A 19,648-nucleotide genomic window follows, 5' to 3' on the forward strand; every position below is an offset into this window, starting at 1 on the left:
ACCAAACACATTTGTACATCAGCCATCAACTTCTACTGTTACAAGTCAACTATCAACAATAAACAGAAGGAAGGGAGTTCTTGCCATATTAACTTCTGGAGATCATATAAGAAGTGGCACTAGCTGATAGACTGTTTTCAATAACTTATCTAACAAGGACTAGTCAGCATGACAGCTCACAAATGGGATCTTCAGAAGCAACATTTCTTAATATCAGCAGTTGAAGACAGCTAAGGTGAGGCTCTCCCAGGAACATTGGGCTAACCGCAGTTTGGACAGAGCCCCAAGGCAATTCTAATGTTCAGTCTGAATGCAGAGGTAAGTTTCTGTAGCATTTTAATTCTTAATATAACAGCCAAAATATTTTCCTGGAATGAAAGTGAGAGTTCAGTTTTGTCCTGATTTTGTATTCTAGCTGATGTGGCTAATGTCCCACCTGGAGTCAGCTGGAGAAAATAAATGATCCCAGAAACCACGTGTCATAGAGGTAAATAAAGTACTAAGCAGCAGAGAGCAACCCTCAGCAAACATTTTGCTGTGTATTTGATTAAATGATAAAATAAAAACCCATAACTGCCAACTATTTGTTTCACCTGATCAAACAAAAGTGGTGCTAGGAAGTCATGATCTAGATATTGACATTATAAAAATATTGACATAAAATTGAAATAGAGTGCTTAAAACTGTAAATTGCCATTTCTAATATACAACATAATCTTAACTGTTTATTGTCTCTTATTTCCTAAATTTAGAACTATCTCTGCTGAGCAGAGAAACTGAAGCTTTGTGGAAAAGTTAACAGTCCCTTTAAAAGCACAACTAAGGAAGTTCAGGAGAGGTTCTCCTAATTCCCCTTTGTGGAGCTGATTGGATTTCGCGAGAAGTTCCAAGGGAAAAAAATAGCAGGATATTGGTTAGAAAAAAGCTTCAAACCCAGGAGGAAAGGTAGGAAAACACAATAGATTACTTAAGGTTGAACTTCTGGAAGCAAACCAAGAATGGTCTTTAAAAGTGAAAGTCTCTTAAACGTTCTTAAGGTTGGACTTCTGGAAGCAAACCAAGAATGGTCTTCTAAAAATGAAATCCTCTTAAATGTACCCAGTTCTTTATGTGGAAACACTGGAACTGTGGTGGTGGCTGTATTTAGAATTAAGGAAAAGGCTACATAGAACATTACATATTGCAATCAGTGTTTATATTCCAGAGAATGAATAAGGAATTAGGCTGACCATGTGTTTCAGCTCAGTGTATTCAAATGGGACATCCTGCTGAGTAGACCTAGAAAGCATGAATTAACCTGGCTTGAATCCCATTGTGTTCATTTAACCACAGTGTGGTCCTAGATATATTTAAGTCTAGGCTCCTGCGCTCACATCAGGAGAATCAAGACATTCTACAAAAAAAAGTGTGTGCCATTCAGAAGTGGAAACAGATTGGTACTGACGTAGTACAAACTATCTTCCTCAAGCTTTACTCCTAATACATAAACCCTCTGAACAGCAACAGTAATGTTGACAAGAAAGCAAGCAAACCTATATAGGACCAGTTGACCAACAGTGTAGAGAAATAATAGACATTAATATCTACCTCATCAGCTTTTCCTAAAGGAGTAGCATAGCTGCTATGCCCATGGCTCAATAATCTGAAGGTGGTGTGGTATATACAAGATATTGTGACATAAAGACTTATTGTTACGTCATTCTGACATCATTAAAACCAATAGGAAATGTTTTGCTACAGCAGAAGAAGCTTTTGAAAAAGCAGTTTTGCAAAATAATTGAAGTCCAATTTACCTCCAACCCAGGCACATTGGAACAATGTGAGGGAAATACATGAGAATAAACTTCAGCAACTCCAGGAACTCTGGTATTGGTAGGGGAAGGGCTGCAGAGGTTTTCATGCCAGTGGGGAGGGGGAATCTACCTATGTTACTATTTTCTATGTTGTCATTTTCATTCTTGTCTAGACAGCACGATCCTTGCAAAATGTACTTGCAAACTTTTGGTATGGTTGTGCCGGATACATTGCTAGTGAGGACAAGTAACCCTGACCAATGCAGATGTGAAGAGAAAGTGATTATCTGGGATAGAGCTCAGGGGTTAATGGATTACCAGGCAGAGATGGATGTCTATGGCCTAAATGTGAAATGGGAGAGCAATGTATAGTATTATTAACATACTGTACTAAGGTGGCCAGAAGGGAACCTCCAGGCCCAGATTGGAACCTGCAGATTTACTGCCTCCAAATCCAGATTAACAATGCTAAAAAACACATTGGCACATTTTGATGGCTGAGCCAATGAGAATAGTTCATTTTCCCATTTAAAGTGCTGCTAACCCAATTGCCAAGCAAAAATTGTAGCCAATACCTCTTGTTGTTATGTGCCTTCAAGTCAATTATGACTTATGGCGACCCTATGAATTGGTGACCTCCAAGAGCACCTGTTATAAACCACCCTGTTCAGATCTTGTAAGTTCAGGTCTGTGGCTTCCTTTATGGAATCAGTCCATCTCTTGTTTGGTCTTCCTCTTTTTCTACTCCCTGCTGTTTTTCCCAGCATTATCGTCTTTTCCAGTGAATCATGTCTTCTCATTATGTGTCCAAAGTATGATAATCTCAGTTTCATCATTTTAGCTTCTAGTTACAGTTCTGGTTTAATTGGTTCTAACACCCAATTATTGGTCTTTTTTTGCAGTCCATGGTATGCACAAAGCTCTCCTCCAGCACCACATTTCAAAAGAGTTGATTTTTCTCTTATTCGCTTTTTTCACTGTCCAACTTTCACATCCATACATAGAGATCGGGAATACCATGGTCTGAATGATTCTGACAGTGATACATCTTTGCATTTGAGGACCTTTTCTAGTTCTCTCAGTACTTATATACTATACTTAGATTATAACAAATTGCCTGTTGGAACATTCTTATAGTCAATATTTTACACGGCCACAAACACTTCTTATAATTTTCTCCCACCATAATAGATTTCTCCTGACAGAACAGAGCACTTATCCATCTTTATTGTTTCATTGTATGAAATTCCTTTAAACTAAAGATATACCTGGAACTGCACTTACTAGGTGTTTGTTTTTAAATGCATTTTACCTTACCAGCATTTAACTGTCTAGTCTCGTTCCTGTAAGCAGGTCCCAAGAATATGTGAGTGCACCTTTGCCACATAAATGTCAGGTGGAAAGAGCCATAATGTAAATCTTCAGAATACAGAATGTAAATGTTTTGAATTCACAAGTGGATGTCTAATTTTTACAGTTGGGGATTTTTTTTTAGCAGCAAGCTTGAACACACAAGTTCTGAGCCTGGGACCACTGATTCAGCATTCTTATACCTCAATTTTACACACAATTGTTTGCAAGTAAGTGGGCCTTAGATCCAATTTATATTTTAATGGGATTCAGGATTAGGGTGAGTGTCTACTTAGAATCCCTTCCAATTTAATGATTTTTGACTTGACAACTTCTGTGAATGGGAGCCTTAGGGTTGAAGGGTGGATTATACATATAATAAATAAATGATAGTAGTAGTAGTAGTAGCAGCAGCAGCAGCAGCAATAATGATGATGATGGTGATGTAGGTTGCCTGATGCATACTTGGTCAGACCTGTAAATAGGCCTGGCAAAGGTATTCAGTAATTTTCCATTGTTAAGGAGATAAACTGAAGTGTTTCAATAGCTAGCATGAGTAATGGCCAGGAAATGGTCTGTTCTGGGACACATCTTTCTTCCCCCACTTTCTCTTTACTTTCACTAGGAATGTTGCCACTGCGCAAAGAAACAGAGATCTCTGTGGGGAAAAAGGTGTGTGTTTGTGTGCATGTGTGTGCAAAGAAATAGAGGTCTCTATAGGGAAAAGGACAGGGGGAGAACAGAACTGATCTTGGCCTCTGAAACATCTTAGAGTACTGATTTTTCCCATGGTACACGTGATGTGACAGCAGTAGACTTTTGACTGTTGAGCTGTGAACTTCCATCTATGTTCAACCTGTATATTTATAAATAAACTCAATTACAAAATTCCATAAGTCCCCTGTGACTTCATCCTAAAGGAGACCAAAACCAGATCAGTCCTCCAACCCTGGAACTCCTCAACAGAGAATTGGAGAGTGCATAACAGTATGAACATGTGGCAGTGAAGTAGAGAATAGCCACATGACCAAAGCAATCTATATAATTTGTGTTCTTATGTTATCATTGTAACATGGAACTCTGATCACATGGAAGTACTTTTCTCATGATTACAGAAGCAGCAAAGGAACATATAAGTGGGCTTCAGCCTAACTAAATGAGTTTACTTAGGAGGTGCAAGTGTAGGTTCAAAATCATCCATTTAAGCTATACAACCAAGAGCAACTGCCATGTTAATTGTAGATCATATGAACAATAACATCATGCCTGGTGACTGGAAACTACTAATACTGGTCATCTTGGCATTATTCCTCATTTAGAGTTTGTGTTTAGCTACGGACTAAGAGCTATAAGGATGTTGCTTGGCAAGGGGTATGAAAAGCGGGCAAAGATTTGAGTACGTGTAAACAAGAGAAAAAATTAACAGAGTATGCATTGACCATATTCAAATATTTTAGATAATGCCAGAAAGGGAAGAGAGATCAGTTATTCACTTTATATAACTAAGCCCTTGGAGATCTTGAACGTTTTGGTTTGGAAAAGTGTCAAGTGGTAAGAAACAGTGCAAGAAATTATCATGAAGATTAAGGCTGCAATCCTATACCTGCTATGTGGAAGTACACCCCAATGAACTTTACTTCTGAGTAGACATATATAGGATTGTGGGTGTCAGTGCAGTGCTTCCACTCCTGCCTCAGGTGGTAAATTATGCTGCACATGTTTTTAAGTTGCAGCTCTTCTGCAAGTATCACTGGTTCTATAATAGCAGGAATCTGCTTTGCCAAGTCGGAGCACCGGTCTATTTAGCACAATAGTGGTTACACGGACTGGCAGCAGCTCCCCAGAGTTTCCCAATTTTACACTGGATATGCTAGGATTAAATTTTGGGATGCAATTTGGGACGCAATCCAATTTTGCATGCAAAACTTACTCTCTACCACTATGATCCTGATAGGATAAAAGGCAGATTATAAAGAGTTTAAACCAGATATTTTGGATTAATTCCCCATCACCCTCTGCCAAAATGGCTGGAGGGTGCCAGTTAGGCTGCACTCCTCCTCATACTTACCAGGCAGTTAATCCCATTGAGCGTCATAGGGCTCGCTTCCAAGTAAACATGCCATAGGATAGGGCTGCAATTTTGTCAGCTCAGTTATGATTCAAAAATTAGGGTACATCTGTGCTACTAATCTACACTTGGTTTATACCAGTAGAACTCTCATGGATTCCTCCAAAGAACCTGTTCATCTCAGGGAAAATACACACTAGAACCATTGGAAGTGGGGAGGAGTGGTTATCTCTCTGCTCCTGAGCCACACTGCCTCTGAAAATTATCCACTGGAAGCTGCTATATGTACTGGAAGGAAAGCTGATCTTGCATCTGTTTTTTAAAAACAAAAAAAAAGCTGCTACCTTAAGTATGACCACACATTTAATGTGCATAGTTTGACCCAAAGTCAAACCCATAGCTCCTGTCTCTTTCCCCTACTCCCTGAACTACACTTCCCAAGGTGTCCTGGGAGGAATTACTGTTAAAAGGAGTAAGTCAGTAGTATAGGTCTCTAACAAAGAAACAGGTGAAGGTCCTTCAAAGCTATAACATTTGCGTTTTGTTGATGGACGTAGTGGATTCTTCATATAAAACTGTCAACAATTCAGAAACTGAAATTCAGAAACTTCAGAGAAGTACTATTTCTACAAGACGCATAATGAGTTAATAATATGTTATGAATTGTTTACTTTCGCGCTGAAGTGTCAAGCCTGATTGTTTTGCTTATATTTTACCACCCACTGGACAATACTTTCTTTGTGTTTAGTTTTGCTTTATTTACCACTTATAAGGCAGTAACCTGGAAGCCTTGCCCTTGAACAGTCCTGCTTGAAACAAACCTCCTCTGATGAAGATGGTTTGAGAATCGAAAGCCCAAATATTTATTGTTAAAATGCTTTACTTAAGAAACATGAGCTCTTGTTACATCACTTTTGGTCTATGAATGGAATCCTGAACGTCTCCTAAATTATTCTTGCTAAGGCTTCCGTGGAACACTGGAAATTACAAAGTAAGTGACCAGATATTTTATTTGGACCCCAAACATGGATCAAGGAAAGAACCCTAACAGGTATAAATGATTATATATTATTATTTCCATCTAAACATTCTGTGCTAAAATCAACAGAGGCTTCTTTGGCTATGTAATCTAAATGTATTTGCTTATTGTATCACCTAGCAAAATGCCTGTCATTATAATGGGCATGCAGGGAAGGTGGGAAAAGGTTCCATATGTAACAGGGCCTCCAGGAGACTGCTGTATTTCTTTGCGCTCTTTCAGCACCCATGTGCGGCATAATTTAAAAGAGGCTTTGAAAGAGGTTTAGACATATTCATGGAGGATAAGGCTATCAATGGCTGCTAGCCATGATGACTATGGTCAGCCTCCACAGTTGAAGGCAGCATGCTTCTGAATACTAGTTGCCGGAAAGCTCAGGAGTGCTCTTGTGCTCCAGGCCTGCCTGCGGGCTTCCCATAGGCATCTAGTAGTCTACTGTGAGAGCAGGATGCTGGACTAATGGGCCATTGACCTGATCCAGCAGGCTGTTCTTATAGTCCTAGGTATTGTGGATTTATTCAGAACAGCCAGAGCTTGGAAAAGTTACTTTTTTGAACTACAACTCCCATCAGCCCAATCCAGTGGCCATGCTGGCTGGGATTGATGGGAGTTGTAGTTTTAAAAAGTAACTTTTCCAAGCTCTGAGAACAGCCCTACCATGTTTAGTGGGACTTACTTCCATGCAGGCAATCATAGGGTTGTAGCCACGCCTGGAATAGGGGAAGCATTTCCCTGTCACTTCAGTGATTCCCTGAAGGTACAGGACTTACACATTTTCCTCTAGAAAGGAGTCGCACCCATTCTCTTGTATGGGAGAAAGTACACATCTGTATTCTGTAGGGTGGCCAGATGTATCAGAGGACAGGGCTTCTGTACCTTTGTGTAGCAGACAGAATTTCAGCAAGGACAGGCAATCTACACCTGCTGAAATCCCCTCTTTTGCACAATTATTAAAGGTGCAGCAACCCAGCCCTGTTTTTTGCAACTGGCCATCCTAGCACTCAGGGACACTACAGGGGTAGGAACTAAGCTGCTATCCCCTACTGACCTTAATTTCTTGTGGGGCAGCATGATTTTTCCCTTTCATTTTTTTAAAAAATTACAGCCTGTTTGCTTTGAAACATAGAACTCAATTAGACCAAATGAGAAATTATCAGATCCAAAATTTTGATGTCATTTACTAAAGCAGCAATGCGGGACTTCCGGGAAGGGTGACTTAGCCTGTGCCTGCTTTTGAGACGGGCTCCTGCCTCAAAAGAAGCTTATTCAGATATATCAGTCAGATTTTTTTTTTTTTGACTGATTAAACTTCTCCCGGGTAGGGAGAAACGAAGAGATTAACCTCAAAGCCTATTTTTGTTGGGACGACCAGATCTCATTAATTTATGGGACGAGGTCCAGCCGACGAAGGTGGGACGGATTTTCAACAACAAGCTCTATCTGATAAAGCGAACGTTCATCTTATCTTCTAAGAGAGAACGCACTAACAGGCAAGCACCCTTCTTTCTATATTTTTCTTTTACTTGACTTAAATTGTTGCTGTTTAAAAGAGATTTGCCAGATTGATCGGTTTTTGACATCTCACTGGGGAGCCATAACTTCTCTCTGCTACTCACTAATTAATAGCTTATCTCTGTTTTTGTTGCAAAAAGCTGTCCTGGATTTGCATTCTAAAGATATACACAGAAGAGGGATTTCTATTCCAGATTTTTATTTTGAAGAATATTATATTGTCTGAGACTACTCTCTTTTTGGTCTATTTTATTTTGACGAATCTGTTTCCTGACGACCGCCATTAATTGTTTCGATCCTGGGAACTGCATTTTGTTTACTTAAGCATGGAGAGATAAGGCTGTCTGCTCTGTTTATACTGTGATGTCACCAAGTTTGGAGTATTAACCCAATTGTTGCTGAAATAAGAAGTGGTTTTCCTATATTTTTCTTTTAAAATGGCAATTAAGAAAGTGGCTGAGAATCTGGAAATAACTATGTTTCAGAAAATAATGGATGAGATTGAGATAACGAAACAAAACCTGCGACAGGGTTGTAAGGAGCTGAAAATTGAATTGAGTAAAATGAAGCAGGAGATTAAAGATATAGGGGTCCCTGTGAGAGAGGTGACCCTGGAAGGGGTCCCTGTGAGAGAGGAGACCCCGGAGATTGGAACAAACGTGGAACAGGAAAAAGATTTGGAGTCTATGGACTTTAGAAACAAAATCTATTGTTTGGAGACACAGGAGATTAAAGACATAGGGGTCCTTGTGAGAGAGGAGACCCTGGAGACTGGAACAGGGGTCCCTGTGAGAGAGGAGACCCTGGAGACTGGAACAGGGGTCCCTGTGAGAGAGGAGATCCCGGAGATTGGAACAAACGTGGAACAGGAACAAGATTTGGAGTCTATGGACTTTAGAAATAAAATCTATTGTTTGGAACTCAATGTTATCTCTGAAGAAATTAATGAAGATTCTAGAGATAAAGTTATCAATGGCATGGATAATCTTCTGGACTGGATTGATCTGATGGAGCCCAATATAGAGAAAATCTATGGAATTAACTGCAGCCATGTGACAATGGAAAAACTTTCAAGAGATGACCCAGTGTATTTTGAAAAAAAGAACAGAGATATGATTTTACAGCAGTATTTCAGCAACCTATTCAGAATGGATGGCAAGAAAATATTTGGGATAGAGGTAATTCCCATCAGACTCTTACTATATGACTATGGCTTTGACAGCAAGATTATTATGGAATACTGATAATGGAAGATTGGATACTGAAATTACTGGACTTAACAAGACTACTGAAGATGGAAGATGGAAAATGGAACTAATAGGGATAATAGAACAATGGCTACTGAAATTACTGAACCTAACAGATTCTGATGTGATGGATTAATTGAAATGTTTATTTTGACTATGGTTATGACAATAAGATTATCATAATTAGTAATGAGATGGATTAATCGATATGCTTATCTGGAAAAAAAAATTGATAGATATATTTCTTAAAGAATTGAAACCTCTCTTTGACTTTTTGTGGAAAGAATAAAGTAATGTTTATGAGATTTGATGATTAAGTAAGATAACTACTGGAGGAAAGTGATTTTATAATATGACTTAAGAGACAGGATTGTTATATATTATAGACTTATAACTGATTTGATCTTTGACAAATGGGAAGTCAATATTTTACTCTTTATTTTTTATTTTTGTTTTTTTTTTCTTTTTTTCTTTTTTTTTTGTTTAACTATTTTTGATTTTGTTTTTTGTCTTTGAATGTTTTATGATTTCGTCTTGTATGTTTTATGAAAATCTGAATAAAAATTATTGAAAAAAAAAAAAAACTAAAGCAGCAATGCATGTTACAAATACGTTGTGCTTTAGTTTCCTCCTCTAAACTTTGCACTTGAAAGATTGTAGAGAACAGGTGACACAAGGACTACCACGACTGGCACAAAGAGACAGAAGTACCACTGTGCCAAAACTGCATCACTGGCCTGAGAAGAGGAATGAACTCTTCTTTGAGGTGGCTTCCGTCGGTCACTACCGGTGCCCATAATCACGCCATGTGTAAGCAGTACCCTTTGGCTCCTGCTCTATTCTTCTTCTAGTTCTCATGTTTCACTGTGGCATCCAGCAATGTTTGCTGCATTTTGTCTTTTCAGATTAGCCCCTTCATTCACAATCCTAATACTCTATGTCTGTTTTGATTTTCTATATGATCCTTCAAACACTGTCCACATCCTGGTTCCTTAACATCAGGAGTTGCTAACTGGGATAGGATTTAAGTGGTCTGTTTTTTCAATAACCAGTTGAGATGCAGAAATAATAATAATGCAGGAATACCTCGCATTAACGTACTCAATGGGACCAGAGCGAGTACATAAACTGAAAATGTCCTTAAAGTGAAGCACTACCTTTTAAAACTTTTTTTCCCCTCTCCTTCATGCGGAGCCTCAAAGCCCCGCACTAAAACCTCTGCTGCTGCGCTGCCGCGTCTCCCAGCTGATCGCGATCGCACCTCCCAGCTGATTTGCGGTGGCACGATCCCGTCTATTTCCACCCCCATGTGCTAAAGTCTCTGCTGCTGCGCTGCTGTGCCTCTCCCGAACCCGAACCCTAAAACCCTGTAAGTGGTTTGCTAGCTGTGTTTCTGGAGAAATACAGGCATATGGAGCATGTACGTTATAGCGAGGTGACGTTAAGTGAAGCGACGTTAAGCGGGGTATGCCTGTAATAATAATAATAATAATAATAATAATAATAATAATAATAATAATAATAATACACAGCTTAATTGCCAAAGAGGCTTCTAAGCGGTTTTTGACAGTCCAGCTTATATATCTTTATATTGTTTCCCCCCCCCAGACTGTACATCCAAACAATGCTGGTACTTCTTGTACTTTCTCCATTGGTTCTGGGCATATCTCTGCAGAAAACCACCAGCTCAGATGCAGATCATGTTCTACAAGGATGGGTCCCAAATGCTTGTACGCTAGTTATATGTGCACCCACTGAGAGAGGCCCAAAAGGAGAAAAGGGGGATCAAGGTACCAAAATGTTTATAAGGAAGACGCACTCTTCTTTATGAATTACAGTTTGTTTGTTTGTTAAATTTCTATCCTGTTCTTTCTCCCAGAAGGAACCCAGAGTGAAATATATGAAAAGCTCATGCAATAATACTAGGGACGGGCAAGAAATTAGATTCAGTTCGCATTTTAAACCAGATTTTATCGAATTTGCACTTTCCAAAACAATATGAGGACCAAAACCCAGCCATCATTCAAAATTCACATTTCTCCAAATTTTGTGATGCAGTTCGCAACTAACCAGTGTCTATAGAAATGCATATATTAAGGGGAAATGTTATAAAAATGTATACATTCATGAAAATGACATAAATACACATTATTTTAATTGCTTGCAAAAATGTACGTTAGTCAAAACTGCACACAAAAATGTATTTATTAGGAAAAATTCGCACTAAAATACTAATGAATTTTCATGAGGATTTTTTTTAAAAAAAGAATTGCAAATTGCTGCAGAAATGTGGAGAACTGAATTTAAGATTGGAAAAATGAGAAACTGAGAGAAGTGAAATTGACACATAATTCCATTCCTACAAAACATTCAAATCAATTTTTAACATGCTATAAAATAGAGCCCACCAGGTCTCCCAGTCCAGCCTGCAAGACCCTTCCTAGGCCATGCCCCTCACTTGTCCTGCTCTGCGCCCTTGAGTGTCCTTTGATCTGGATAGTGAAGGGTGTTAGGGGGCATCAAATATTGGACTGGCAAATCTGTGCATCAACAGCCTGATCTGCTTCCTGCATGCTCTGCTTTACCACCCTGATATAGCCCCATGGACCTTCCACAGATACAATTAATGAATTCCTGAATACAGTATCAGCACTTACTAGTGAAGAGCAGTATAGGTGCCAAATAATTTTTAAGTATAGCTGTAAAGCAACATCTATGTGAAGACAGCGGGTAAAGACACACTTGTGGTTGTGCTGGCTTTCACGCTTCTCCAGTTCAGTTTTCTGAAGCTGAAGACACATGATACTAGTCCAACTTTGGCCCTTTTTACTCCAAAACCCAGGGAAATGCAGCTGCAGTGTGTTTCTCCATGAAATCAGCTTGAAGCTGAAATCAAAACGGTTTGGTAGATCAACTCGTTTCCACTCCGTGCTGTGTCCAATGAAAACATTTTCCTCTAGGTAGGGCAGAGATAGTGATTGGCCCAAAGCTTTGCTGTGGGCAGTTCTAAAAGGTCTGAGATCAGCATCGGGGAAGGAAGGTTTGTCCAGCCATGGGCAAACATGTTTGAAATGCGTTTTAAACCGAAGCCAGAGAAAACAGTTTATCTGCATTTGAAGCAACTAATGTGTCTGCACCCAGGAGACTATTCTGATTAAAGAGTCTAGAGAACTGCCTAAGTACCCTCAAATGGTAGGCACTCGCTATGGGCGGTCTATAAATGAAACAAATAAAATAAATAAAATAAAAATATATGAATGGAGTTTTATTTTTTTTAATCACATATAAGCTCACTGATTTGTAACTCCCTTTTTAGGATTACCAGGAACTCAAGAACTACAGGGTCCAGCCAGACCACCAGCCATTCCTGGACCAAAAGGAGATAAAGGCTCAATAGGTGAAAAGGGACCAAGAGGAGAGAGTAATCTTCCAGGTAAATGTTGTTATCAGCATTATTATCATCTTCATCATTATTATCATCTTCATCATTAACAACATAGCTAGGCACGGTACAAAAATTAAAAATAATGCAAGCCCTACCAGAGGTTTGCAGTCTAAATAAAAATAAAAAACTAAAAGATTTTTTCTTGATATGCAAATTATCAGTAGAGCATAGATGATGATAATGATTCATACTGACTGCTCTTTTTCAGTGCACAAGGCATTTTACAATATTTTGGTCATTTTTTCCCAGAACAACCCAGTGAGGTAGTCTAGGGTGAGAGCTAGTAACCTGTTCAGAGTCACCTAATGAGCTTCATGAATAAGTAGAAAGCTGAACCCAAGCTGTGCCCAATGTACTCTCAACTGCATTGTTTGGCATCCCTGTATTTGTGTATGGTCAAAGCCACCACTCACTCACTGGAGGTGGCACATAATTACAAAAAAAAAGTATTAAGATAATTAGAATTATTACAACCAAGCAAGGAGAAAATAGATGGGAAGAAAAGGTTTTCCTCTGTAATATAGAAGTGTATTGAGGATCCAATTTTTTTAATGATTTATATTGGGACTAAGGAAACAATAATAGAAATGCTTTAGTCTAAAAGTCCCAAGACACTTCTCAACATCAAGATGTAAGGAAAAATTATGTCCCTTTGGTCTCTGGCCTCAGGCACAACTCCAGGAAGGATGAGAATTGATACACTTCCTCCAAAACAAGAAGGGGGAGAAAATGCCCCAGGATGGTTACCACTAATCCGGTATGCACATGTAGGTGTTTCTCCCACGGGTTCTGGAGGCCAGACACCAGCTATGTTCCTCAGACATGGTGGTGCTAGCGTGCAGGGAAAGAGGGACCACACCAAATACTGACTAATCCCCAGCAGCTCTTTTTGAGCTCTGAAAGACAAGCAGCTCCTCAGCATCCACCATCTCAGCCCGAACAACAAATCCTCCCAGTTGTTTTGCTCAGTCATTTCCATGCCCCTCTCCCCACAGGGAGTGAGCTGAACTTATTATTCCCCTGTTGCTAGGCAAAGGCTTAGACAGACTGTCCACAAAGCCTCTCTTTCTTCATCCCAGAGTTGGCAGCAGTCTTACATCTGTCATTTCGTACATTTGCAGTTATTTGCATAAGGTGTCTTTAATTCCACTTCCAAATGAGAGGGCAGTTAGTTCAACTCACCATCCAGGAAGTTAACAAAAGTTGCTTCTTGCACAAAAATGCCATAGTGGACCAGCCAAGAAGAGTAAAATCAAGGACTCTTTGTATCCTCAGGGTAAAACTTGCCCAACCAACAATTTCCCTGGAAGAAAGAGTTTATGATGGTTCCTACAGAAGGCAGAGCTATGACAGAAAGATTGAATATTGTTTCTGTTGATAAACTCCATTCTACCTGTATAAAGAAGAGGAAGTTTATTCTGCTTCTTGTGTACGGTAGAAAAGTATGTGTAATCTAACAAGAATATGAGTGACTGAGGGCCACTCAGCACAGTAATTTAGGTATACACATCAGAGGTGCCATAGTGCACAAATCAGGGACTCTACCTTACCAGAGCTGGAGGAAGGAGAGGCTTGTCTACTCTACTATGCTTCAGCACCATCGTGCACCTGACACAGATGCAGCTGCCACCTCAATAGGCATCAGGTGATGCTTATGAGCTAATAGAGTTTCATCTGCCCCCATAAAATTGTTGACTCTCGCCCCTCAGATAGATCAGGTTGTCATATAATGATAACCTAGACTGCTCACCCTGGAGGGTGTGATGTGATGGAGTATCATAAAGGAGGGCATGGCTCATCAAATGAAACCCTGAACAGGAGCTCTTCACACTGGAACATTTTGTTGTAGGTTTCACTTCCAATGTGTTGCGTCTCAAACTCCCTGATCATGTCTAAACCATGGACTTAAATTGATTTAATAATTTTGAAGGACAATTCCTTCACATACAACATTTCCCATATACAACTACAAGTACAATGCGCATGCAGCAAAGACATGTTTGCCACTTCGTAATATGTGAAAGAATCCTTACTGTGTTTTCATATATTCAGTTCTTAAAATTCAAGCCAGGTCCTGTCACCGTATGCAATAGGTAGGTAGTAGCATGTGGAACTGGAGCCAAATTGCTGTGTTTCTTTAACTATATGAAAGATTTGCCAGAGATTGTCACTTATACCGATTACATATTTTGAAAAAGTTCACTTGTGGCATTTGATCGGAAAGTCTAACACAACTATTTTCTCATTCAGAGCTTGAACAACTTAAAACACAAGTAAGGGATTTGCAATCAGAATTGGATGGTTTGAAAGCTACTATCACCAAAACTCAAAAAGGTAAGAAAGGGGCATTATTGACTTCCAACATTATATATCCAGCCCACCAAGAGGTTTTTTGTGCCCCCCACCCAAAATTCCATTGGTACAATTGTTTTTAAAATATATATAAATAAATGCATTAATGATTATAGAAATAAATCCCCCATTGTGTTATTACTTTCCTCTTTCAACAAGCCTTTTAAGTTGAGACCTATCCCAGTCTGCGTCTGTGCTAGAATTGCTTGTTAATATGTGTTTTTTAATAATATGTTTTTAACCCTTTTTTAAAAGTTGTTTTTAAAGCTTTTTTAAAAAATGTGTTTAACGTTGTTTTGTTTTAATGTATTTTAAGGTCTGTTTTTATGATGTTTTAAAGTGTTTTTAGCATTTCTGTTTGCCGCTCTGGGCTCCTGCAGGAAGGGTGGGATATAAATCAAATAATAAATAAATAAATTGTGATGCCAAATGGTTTTTGTGGGGCCCCAAGGCCCATCAGATGTATCTGGTTTTTTAAAATGTTTTTAAGAACTTGCTGATTGCCCTCATAGGTACCCCATTATGTGCTCCCCAAAAGAGTCAATTTAAAAAAATTACTGACTACAGGTCTCCTACTATGATTCTATTATGACAAAAAGGTTTTGTTACACCCCACCCCGACTTCCCAAAAATTGCCCTTAAAATTAAAATTAGCTGTGCCCATTCATACACTTTACATTTTGGCTGTGTCCACTTTGACATGTGGCCATTAGAACGCTGAACATGGGTCAATGTCTTGCATGTCTTGATAAAACAGTAGCCACCCCAATTATACCCTGCCATGTTGTGCTCGTGAGGGACAATTTAGATAGTTTCTTCACTATAGGATGAACTGCAGTGCAGATAGTCAATCCTCAATTTATGTAGCATTAATAGGAATAGAACCAGACCTTAGGGCTGTTTCAAACATGCATGAACATAACTTTATTCCCCTACATTTGAAAATTGGCAGTGCTGAGTGAGTGAGTGAGTGAGTGAGAGAGAAAGAGAGAGAAAATGAATATGAATTTATTTGGGTTTGTTTGCAATGTAATTGTGACTGTCCAACAGAGATGCTTTAAACTAGGCATTGGGAACCTGTGTCCCTCCATATGTTGTGCAACTACAACTCCCATCATCTCTGACAGTTAGCCATGCTGGCTGTGGCTGATGGGAGTTGGGAGTCCAGTAACATCTGGAGGGCCCCAGGCTTTGAACCTTGCTGAGAATATATCTCCTTCCATGGACATGCTCTCCATACCATCAATGTACATGGTGTTTTACAGCATAAACATAGCATAAGATATGAAAGCTCTGCCATTCTGTCTCTTCCTAGTTCTCCTTATCCCCAGCGGTGTGATTGTCGGTGAAAAGGTATTCAAAACAGATGTCTCCGGAGGTGATTACGATACTGGGATATCAAGCTGCTCACACCTGGGTGGCAAGCTTGCATCACCAACGAATGCTGCAGAGAACAATGCCCTCCAACAAATAGTGATATGGCACAACAAAAGAGCAATTCTTGGAATCAACGACATGGCGACAGAAGGCAAGTTTGAGTATCTGAATGGTGAAGTCATTGGGTACTCAAACTGGGCACAAGGAGAGCCAAATAATCTTGGCAATGAACACTGTGTAGAAATGCATCTGGATGGCAAATGGCACGACAGAGCTTGCTCACTTGAATGGTTAATCATTTGTGAATTCTAAAATCGGGAGTTGGGGAGGGGGATATCTTGTTTTTGCCAAAAACATGCTGGTGAAGGTACTGTTTATTCTAATTGTATCAAATTTCAGTCCCCCTCTAGCTTGAACAGTAAGTTTCACAGGTGGTTTTAAAGAAGTTACTTTTCCATAGCTCACTATATATATAGCAGATTTGCTATGAGGTATATGGTATTTCATAAAGTCTGTCTGATTATAAAAAATATAGATTATGAGCAAGCAGGCAGTCAGGGAAGCAGTGTGACTTCCAAGACAGCATCCATCCCAAGGAAGAAGAAAAACTACACTGTGGTCCCTACGCACCTTTTCAGCCAGTCCTAAAAATGCAGAACTGCTGTTTCTTTCTAGCCAAATTAAATTTGTTCCTTTCAGCCCTCATCTGCACAAGAGGGTATAACAAAGGCTACTGCAGAGCATACCTTGGTGTAGTCTTCAAAGGCACTCAAGGAACCAGTGACTCTAGTTTTGGGATCCAGACATGTTACTTTTTGTACCAGCACACCTCCTTGCTGAAAGAAGAATCTGCAATGCAGCTCCTGTCAGTTCATTTCAGGTGGCCAGCAGTATTTGCAGCCAGCAACCAACAAAGCAGAGATCTGGTGACAAGGGGCTCGGGTTTCCACCTGATCATGTAACGCTGCTGGCTCTGAGCTATTTGTTGCTTGGATGTAGACTGGGCTCTTCTGGAACCAGCTGTCTCTTGCTGTCTGCTTCCCTCCAGACCAACAGCAGTCTGAAACCTCAGCCCATCAGGAACAGGACCCTGTTTTCACAATCTTGGGTTTATACAGAAGCCTACAAAGAGAAGAATAAGCAAAATAGCATGATCTGGTATCACAGTCTCTATCACGGTGGCAACTTGCATTGTCAAAGCAGGCGGTGTAAGGCAGAGAGGGAGAGGCCATGCTATTAAGCTGCCTGCCAGCTGTAATCCCAGATGTTTCAAATTATTAAAATATGTTATGTTTATGCACTGACTCAGCTATTTCATTTCAGCCCAATTAGGAATGTTGCTCAGGTGAGCGATCTTCAATCTCACTCTTGTCGCCTTTACCCATTAATTCTGTTCTATACGTCACTTGCCTCACGCTGGTGCAAGAATGCTCAGTGACACTAGTGCTGAATTGCAGTAGCCCCACAATATGAATGCAAAGCCACAGGCTGGGCTGGTTGGAGAACTGCATTTAAAAATTTGGATAAGTGCGAATGTTGACGGATGGGTGTGTTTTGGTTCTCATACTTTCAGAAAGTGTGAATTTGATCAATTCAGCTTTAAATGTAAACTGAATCAAATTTCTCCCCCATCCCTAACCAGTGCACCTTTGGTCCTTCACCCTAACTGCTTTTATATAGGCTACTAGATGAGCCCACAGGGGGCAGGAAAATATACTTTTTAGGTATTTGTGTTACCCAGACTAACCTGAGTAAGCCAGGGTGAGAATCAAAATCGTTAAAGAAAAGTTAAGGGGTATCCAACTGTGTACGGTTTGCCATAAATTCTCCAAAGCATCGATCTTCAGCAAATGTATGATACCTGCTGTTGGGTTTTTCTGTATTAAAATGGAAACTGCACATATATATTCCCAGTTATATTCTCACAGAACACTAGCAGGCATCCTGTTTGCAGTTCTTCCCACCCTCTCCGTTGCCAAGGATGACAAGGCTTAGTGATGCAATATGGAATATTTATGAATTAAAACCTTTTTTTATCTCACCAATGATTCTTTCCACATCATTGTATTCTCACCAGGGGGACAGTGAGTGGCCCAAGGTTGCCTATTCAGGTTCATGGCTGAGTGGCGATTTGAACATGGATGCCCCCTTGGCTTTCTGGACAATGCTGACACATCTAGGAAACCACACTACCAATCGACTGTAGTGCAGGCAGCATAAGAGAATCTGGGCGTATCCTTACTTCCTCACCCAGGATGAAGGTTCTGCCCTTATACTGGCATAAAGAGGTGGGATCAGCACTGCCCAAGAGCCTCCGTAGTGTGATGGGTATACACTGGGTTATGTGTTCGGTATGGGAATATGTTGTTCGGTATTATAAAAATACACACACAGAAATAGGAACTAATTTGGTTTGGTCCTATTTCTTAGCAGAGTTGTAAAAATACAAGCAGCAGAATGAGAATGTAAACCAGCCCACCTTTCTCTATATAAATAACAACAGACACAATCCTTTAGGTAAAAGAAAAAGAATGTTTATTTACAACCTTTCATATGTTTAGAAGAACATAGGCTTTAGCTTGGAAGAAAGAAAATATAGGAGTCTCAGTCCATCTTGGTGTTTGATAATGGATGCTCTCAGAGAGAGAGCATCTTGCCATGCAGACTCTCTCAAAGGTAGGAAGATCAGCAGAGAAGAATGGAGGATATTCAAAAAAAATCCCCCAGGACAAAGGAGAAGGAAGTCAGGTAGCTAAACCCCACCCTTTAGGAAGTTACATTATGGTAAACAGGTACGTGGGATAGTCCCCAAATATCCGTTAAAGTGACCATGCAATATTTGTTTACTCCAACATATGTTCAGTATGATGGCTTAATTTTCAAGGCACACTGCAGGCCCTTTCATGGCACACTTTGGAAATCAATCAGTGGTCAATAGATACTGTGCAAAAATGTACTAACTGTTGCACTTCGATCCCAGATTATCCCAGAGATAGCCAATGTGGTGACTTCCAAATGTTGTGGGACTATTAACTCCTATTAACTCAGGCAGCTTGACCAATGGTCAGGAATTGTGAGCTGTAGTCCAACTACATCTAGTGGGCACCACTTTGGCTACCCCTGCTCTATGTAATTAATCCACAGGAACTGTGAAGTGTTTCATTTACAATAGACAACAGATTGCCCACATTTTTACTAGTAATTCATTTGTTGTAATGTTACCTTCAGAAAGAAGGATTTGAAGATAGATCCCAAGTCTAAAAATGGAAATCTCTAGACAAATTTTCATATTCATTTAAGAGACAGAATAGATGGTCTGTAATCTATCAAATGTCATCAGACAGTGATGCTTCTGGATGTCAGGTATAAAATGCTGTCTAATACTTTACAATTGCACCTGCATGTTGGCAATCAGATTCTTGGGTACTATTACAACTCAACTATCAAAAGCTATCAAACAAGTTG

At 39.7% G+C, this 19,648-nt stretch overlaps 1 protein-coding gene across 7 annotated transcripts; it reads left to right on the forward strand.

The window, feature by feature from the left end:
• Positions 1 to 239: 239 nt before the first annotated feature.
• LOC133388736 (pulmonary surfactant-associated protein D-like) lies at positions 240 to 17,466 on the forward strand. Of its 7 annotated transcripts, none has more exons than XM_061634957.1 (9): positions 240 to 318; positions 416 to 487; positions 753 to 945; positions 3,289 to 3,373; positions 6,175 to 6,262; positions 10,618 to 10,799; positions 12,326 to 12,442; positions 14,705 to 14,788; positions 16,122 to 17,466. In XM_061634957.1, the coding sequence occupies exons 5-9, from the start codon at positions 6,237 to 6,239 to the stop codon at positions 16,493 to 16,495; spliced, it is 783 nt and encodes a 260-aa protein (XP_061490941.1). In that variant the 5' UTR covers positions 240 to 318; positions 416 to 487; positions 753 to 945; positions 3,289 to 3,373; positions 6,175 to 6,236; the 3' UTR covers positions 16,496 to 17,466. The 7 variants fall into 7 exon arrangements, with proteins under 7 accessions (XP_061490941.1, XP_061490942.1, XP_061490945.1 ...); XM_061634958.1 differs by having other exon boundaries at positions 3,292 to 3,373; XM_061634961.1 differs by lacking the exons at positions 240 to 318; positions 416 to 487; positions 753 to 945 and adding an exon at positions 1,766 to 1,819.
• Positions 17,467 to 19,648: the final 2,182 nt, after the last annotated feature.

The sequence above is a fragment of the Rhineura floridana genome, chromosome 7, assembly GCF_030035675.1.
Source record: "Rhineura floridana isolate rRhiFlo1 chromosome 7, rRhiFlo1.hap2, whole genome shotgun sequence".
Classification (NCBI taxonomy): domain Eukaryota; kingdom Metazoa; phylum Chordata; class Lepidosauria; order Squamata; family Rhineuridae; genus Rhineura; species Rhineura floridana.

Bases quoted from the DNA above. Each gene is read 5' to 3' on its own strand.
- LOC133388736 (XM_061634957.1), top strand. From the start codon at position 6,237: ATGGATCAAGGAAAGAACCCTAACAG. The intron at 6,263-10,617 runs GTATAAATGATT...TCCCCCCCCCAG, and splicing joins CAAGGAAAGAACCCTAACAG to ACTGTACATCCAAACAATGC. The intron at 12,443-14,704 runs GTAAATGTTGTT...TTTCTCATTCAG, and splicing joins AGGAGAGAGTAATCTTCCAG to AGCTTGAACAACTTAAAACA.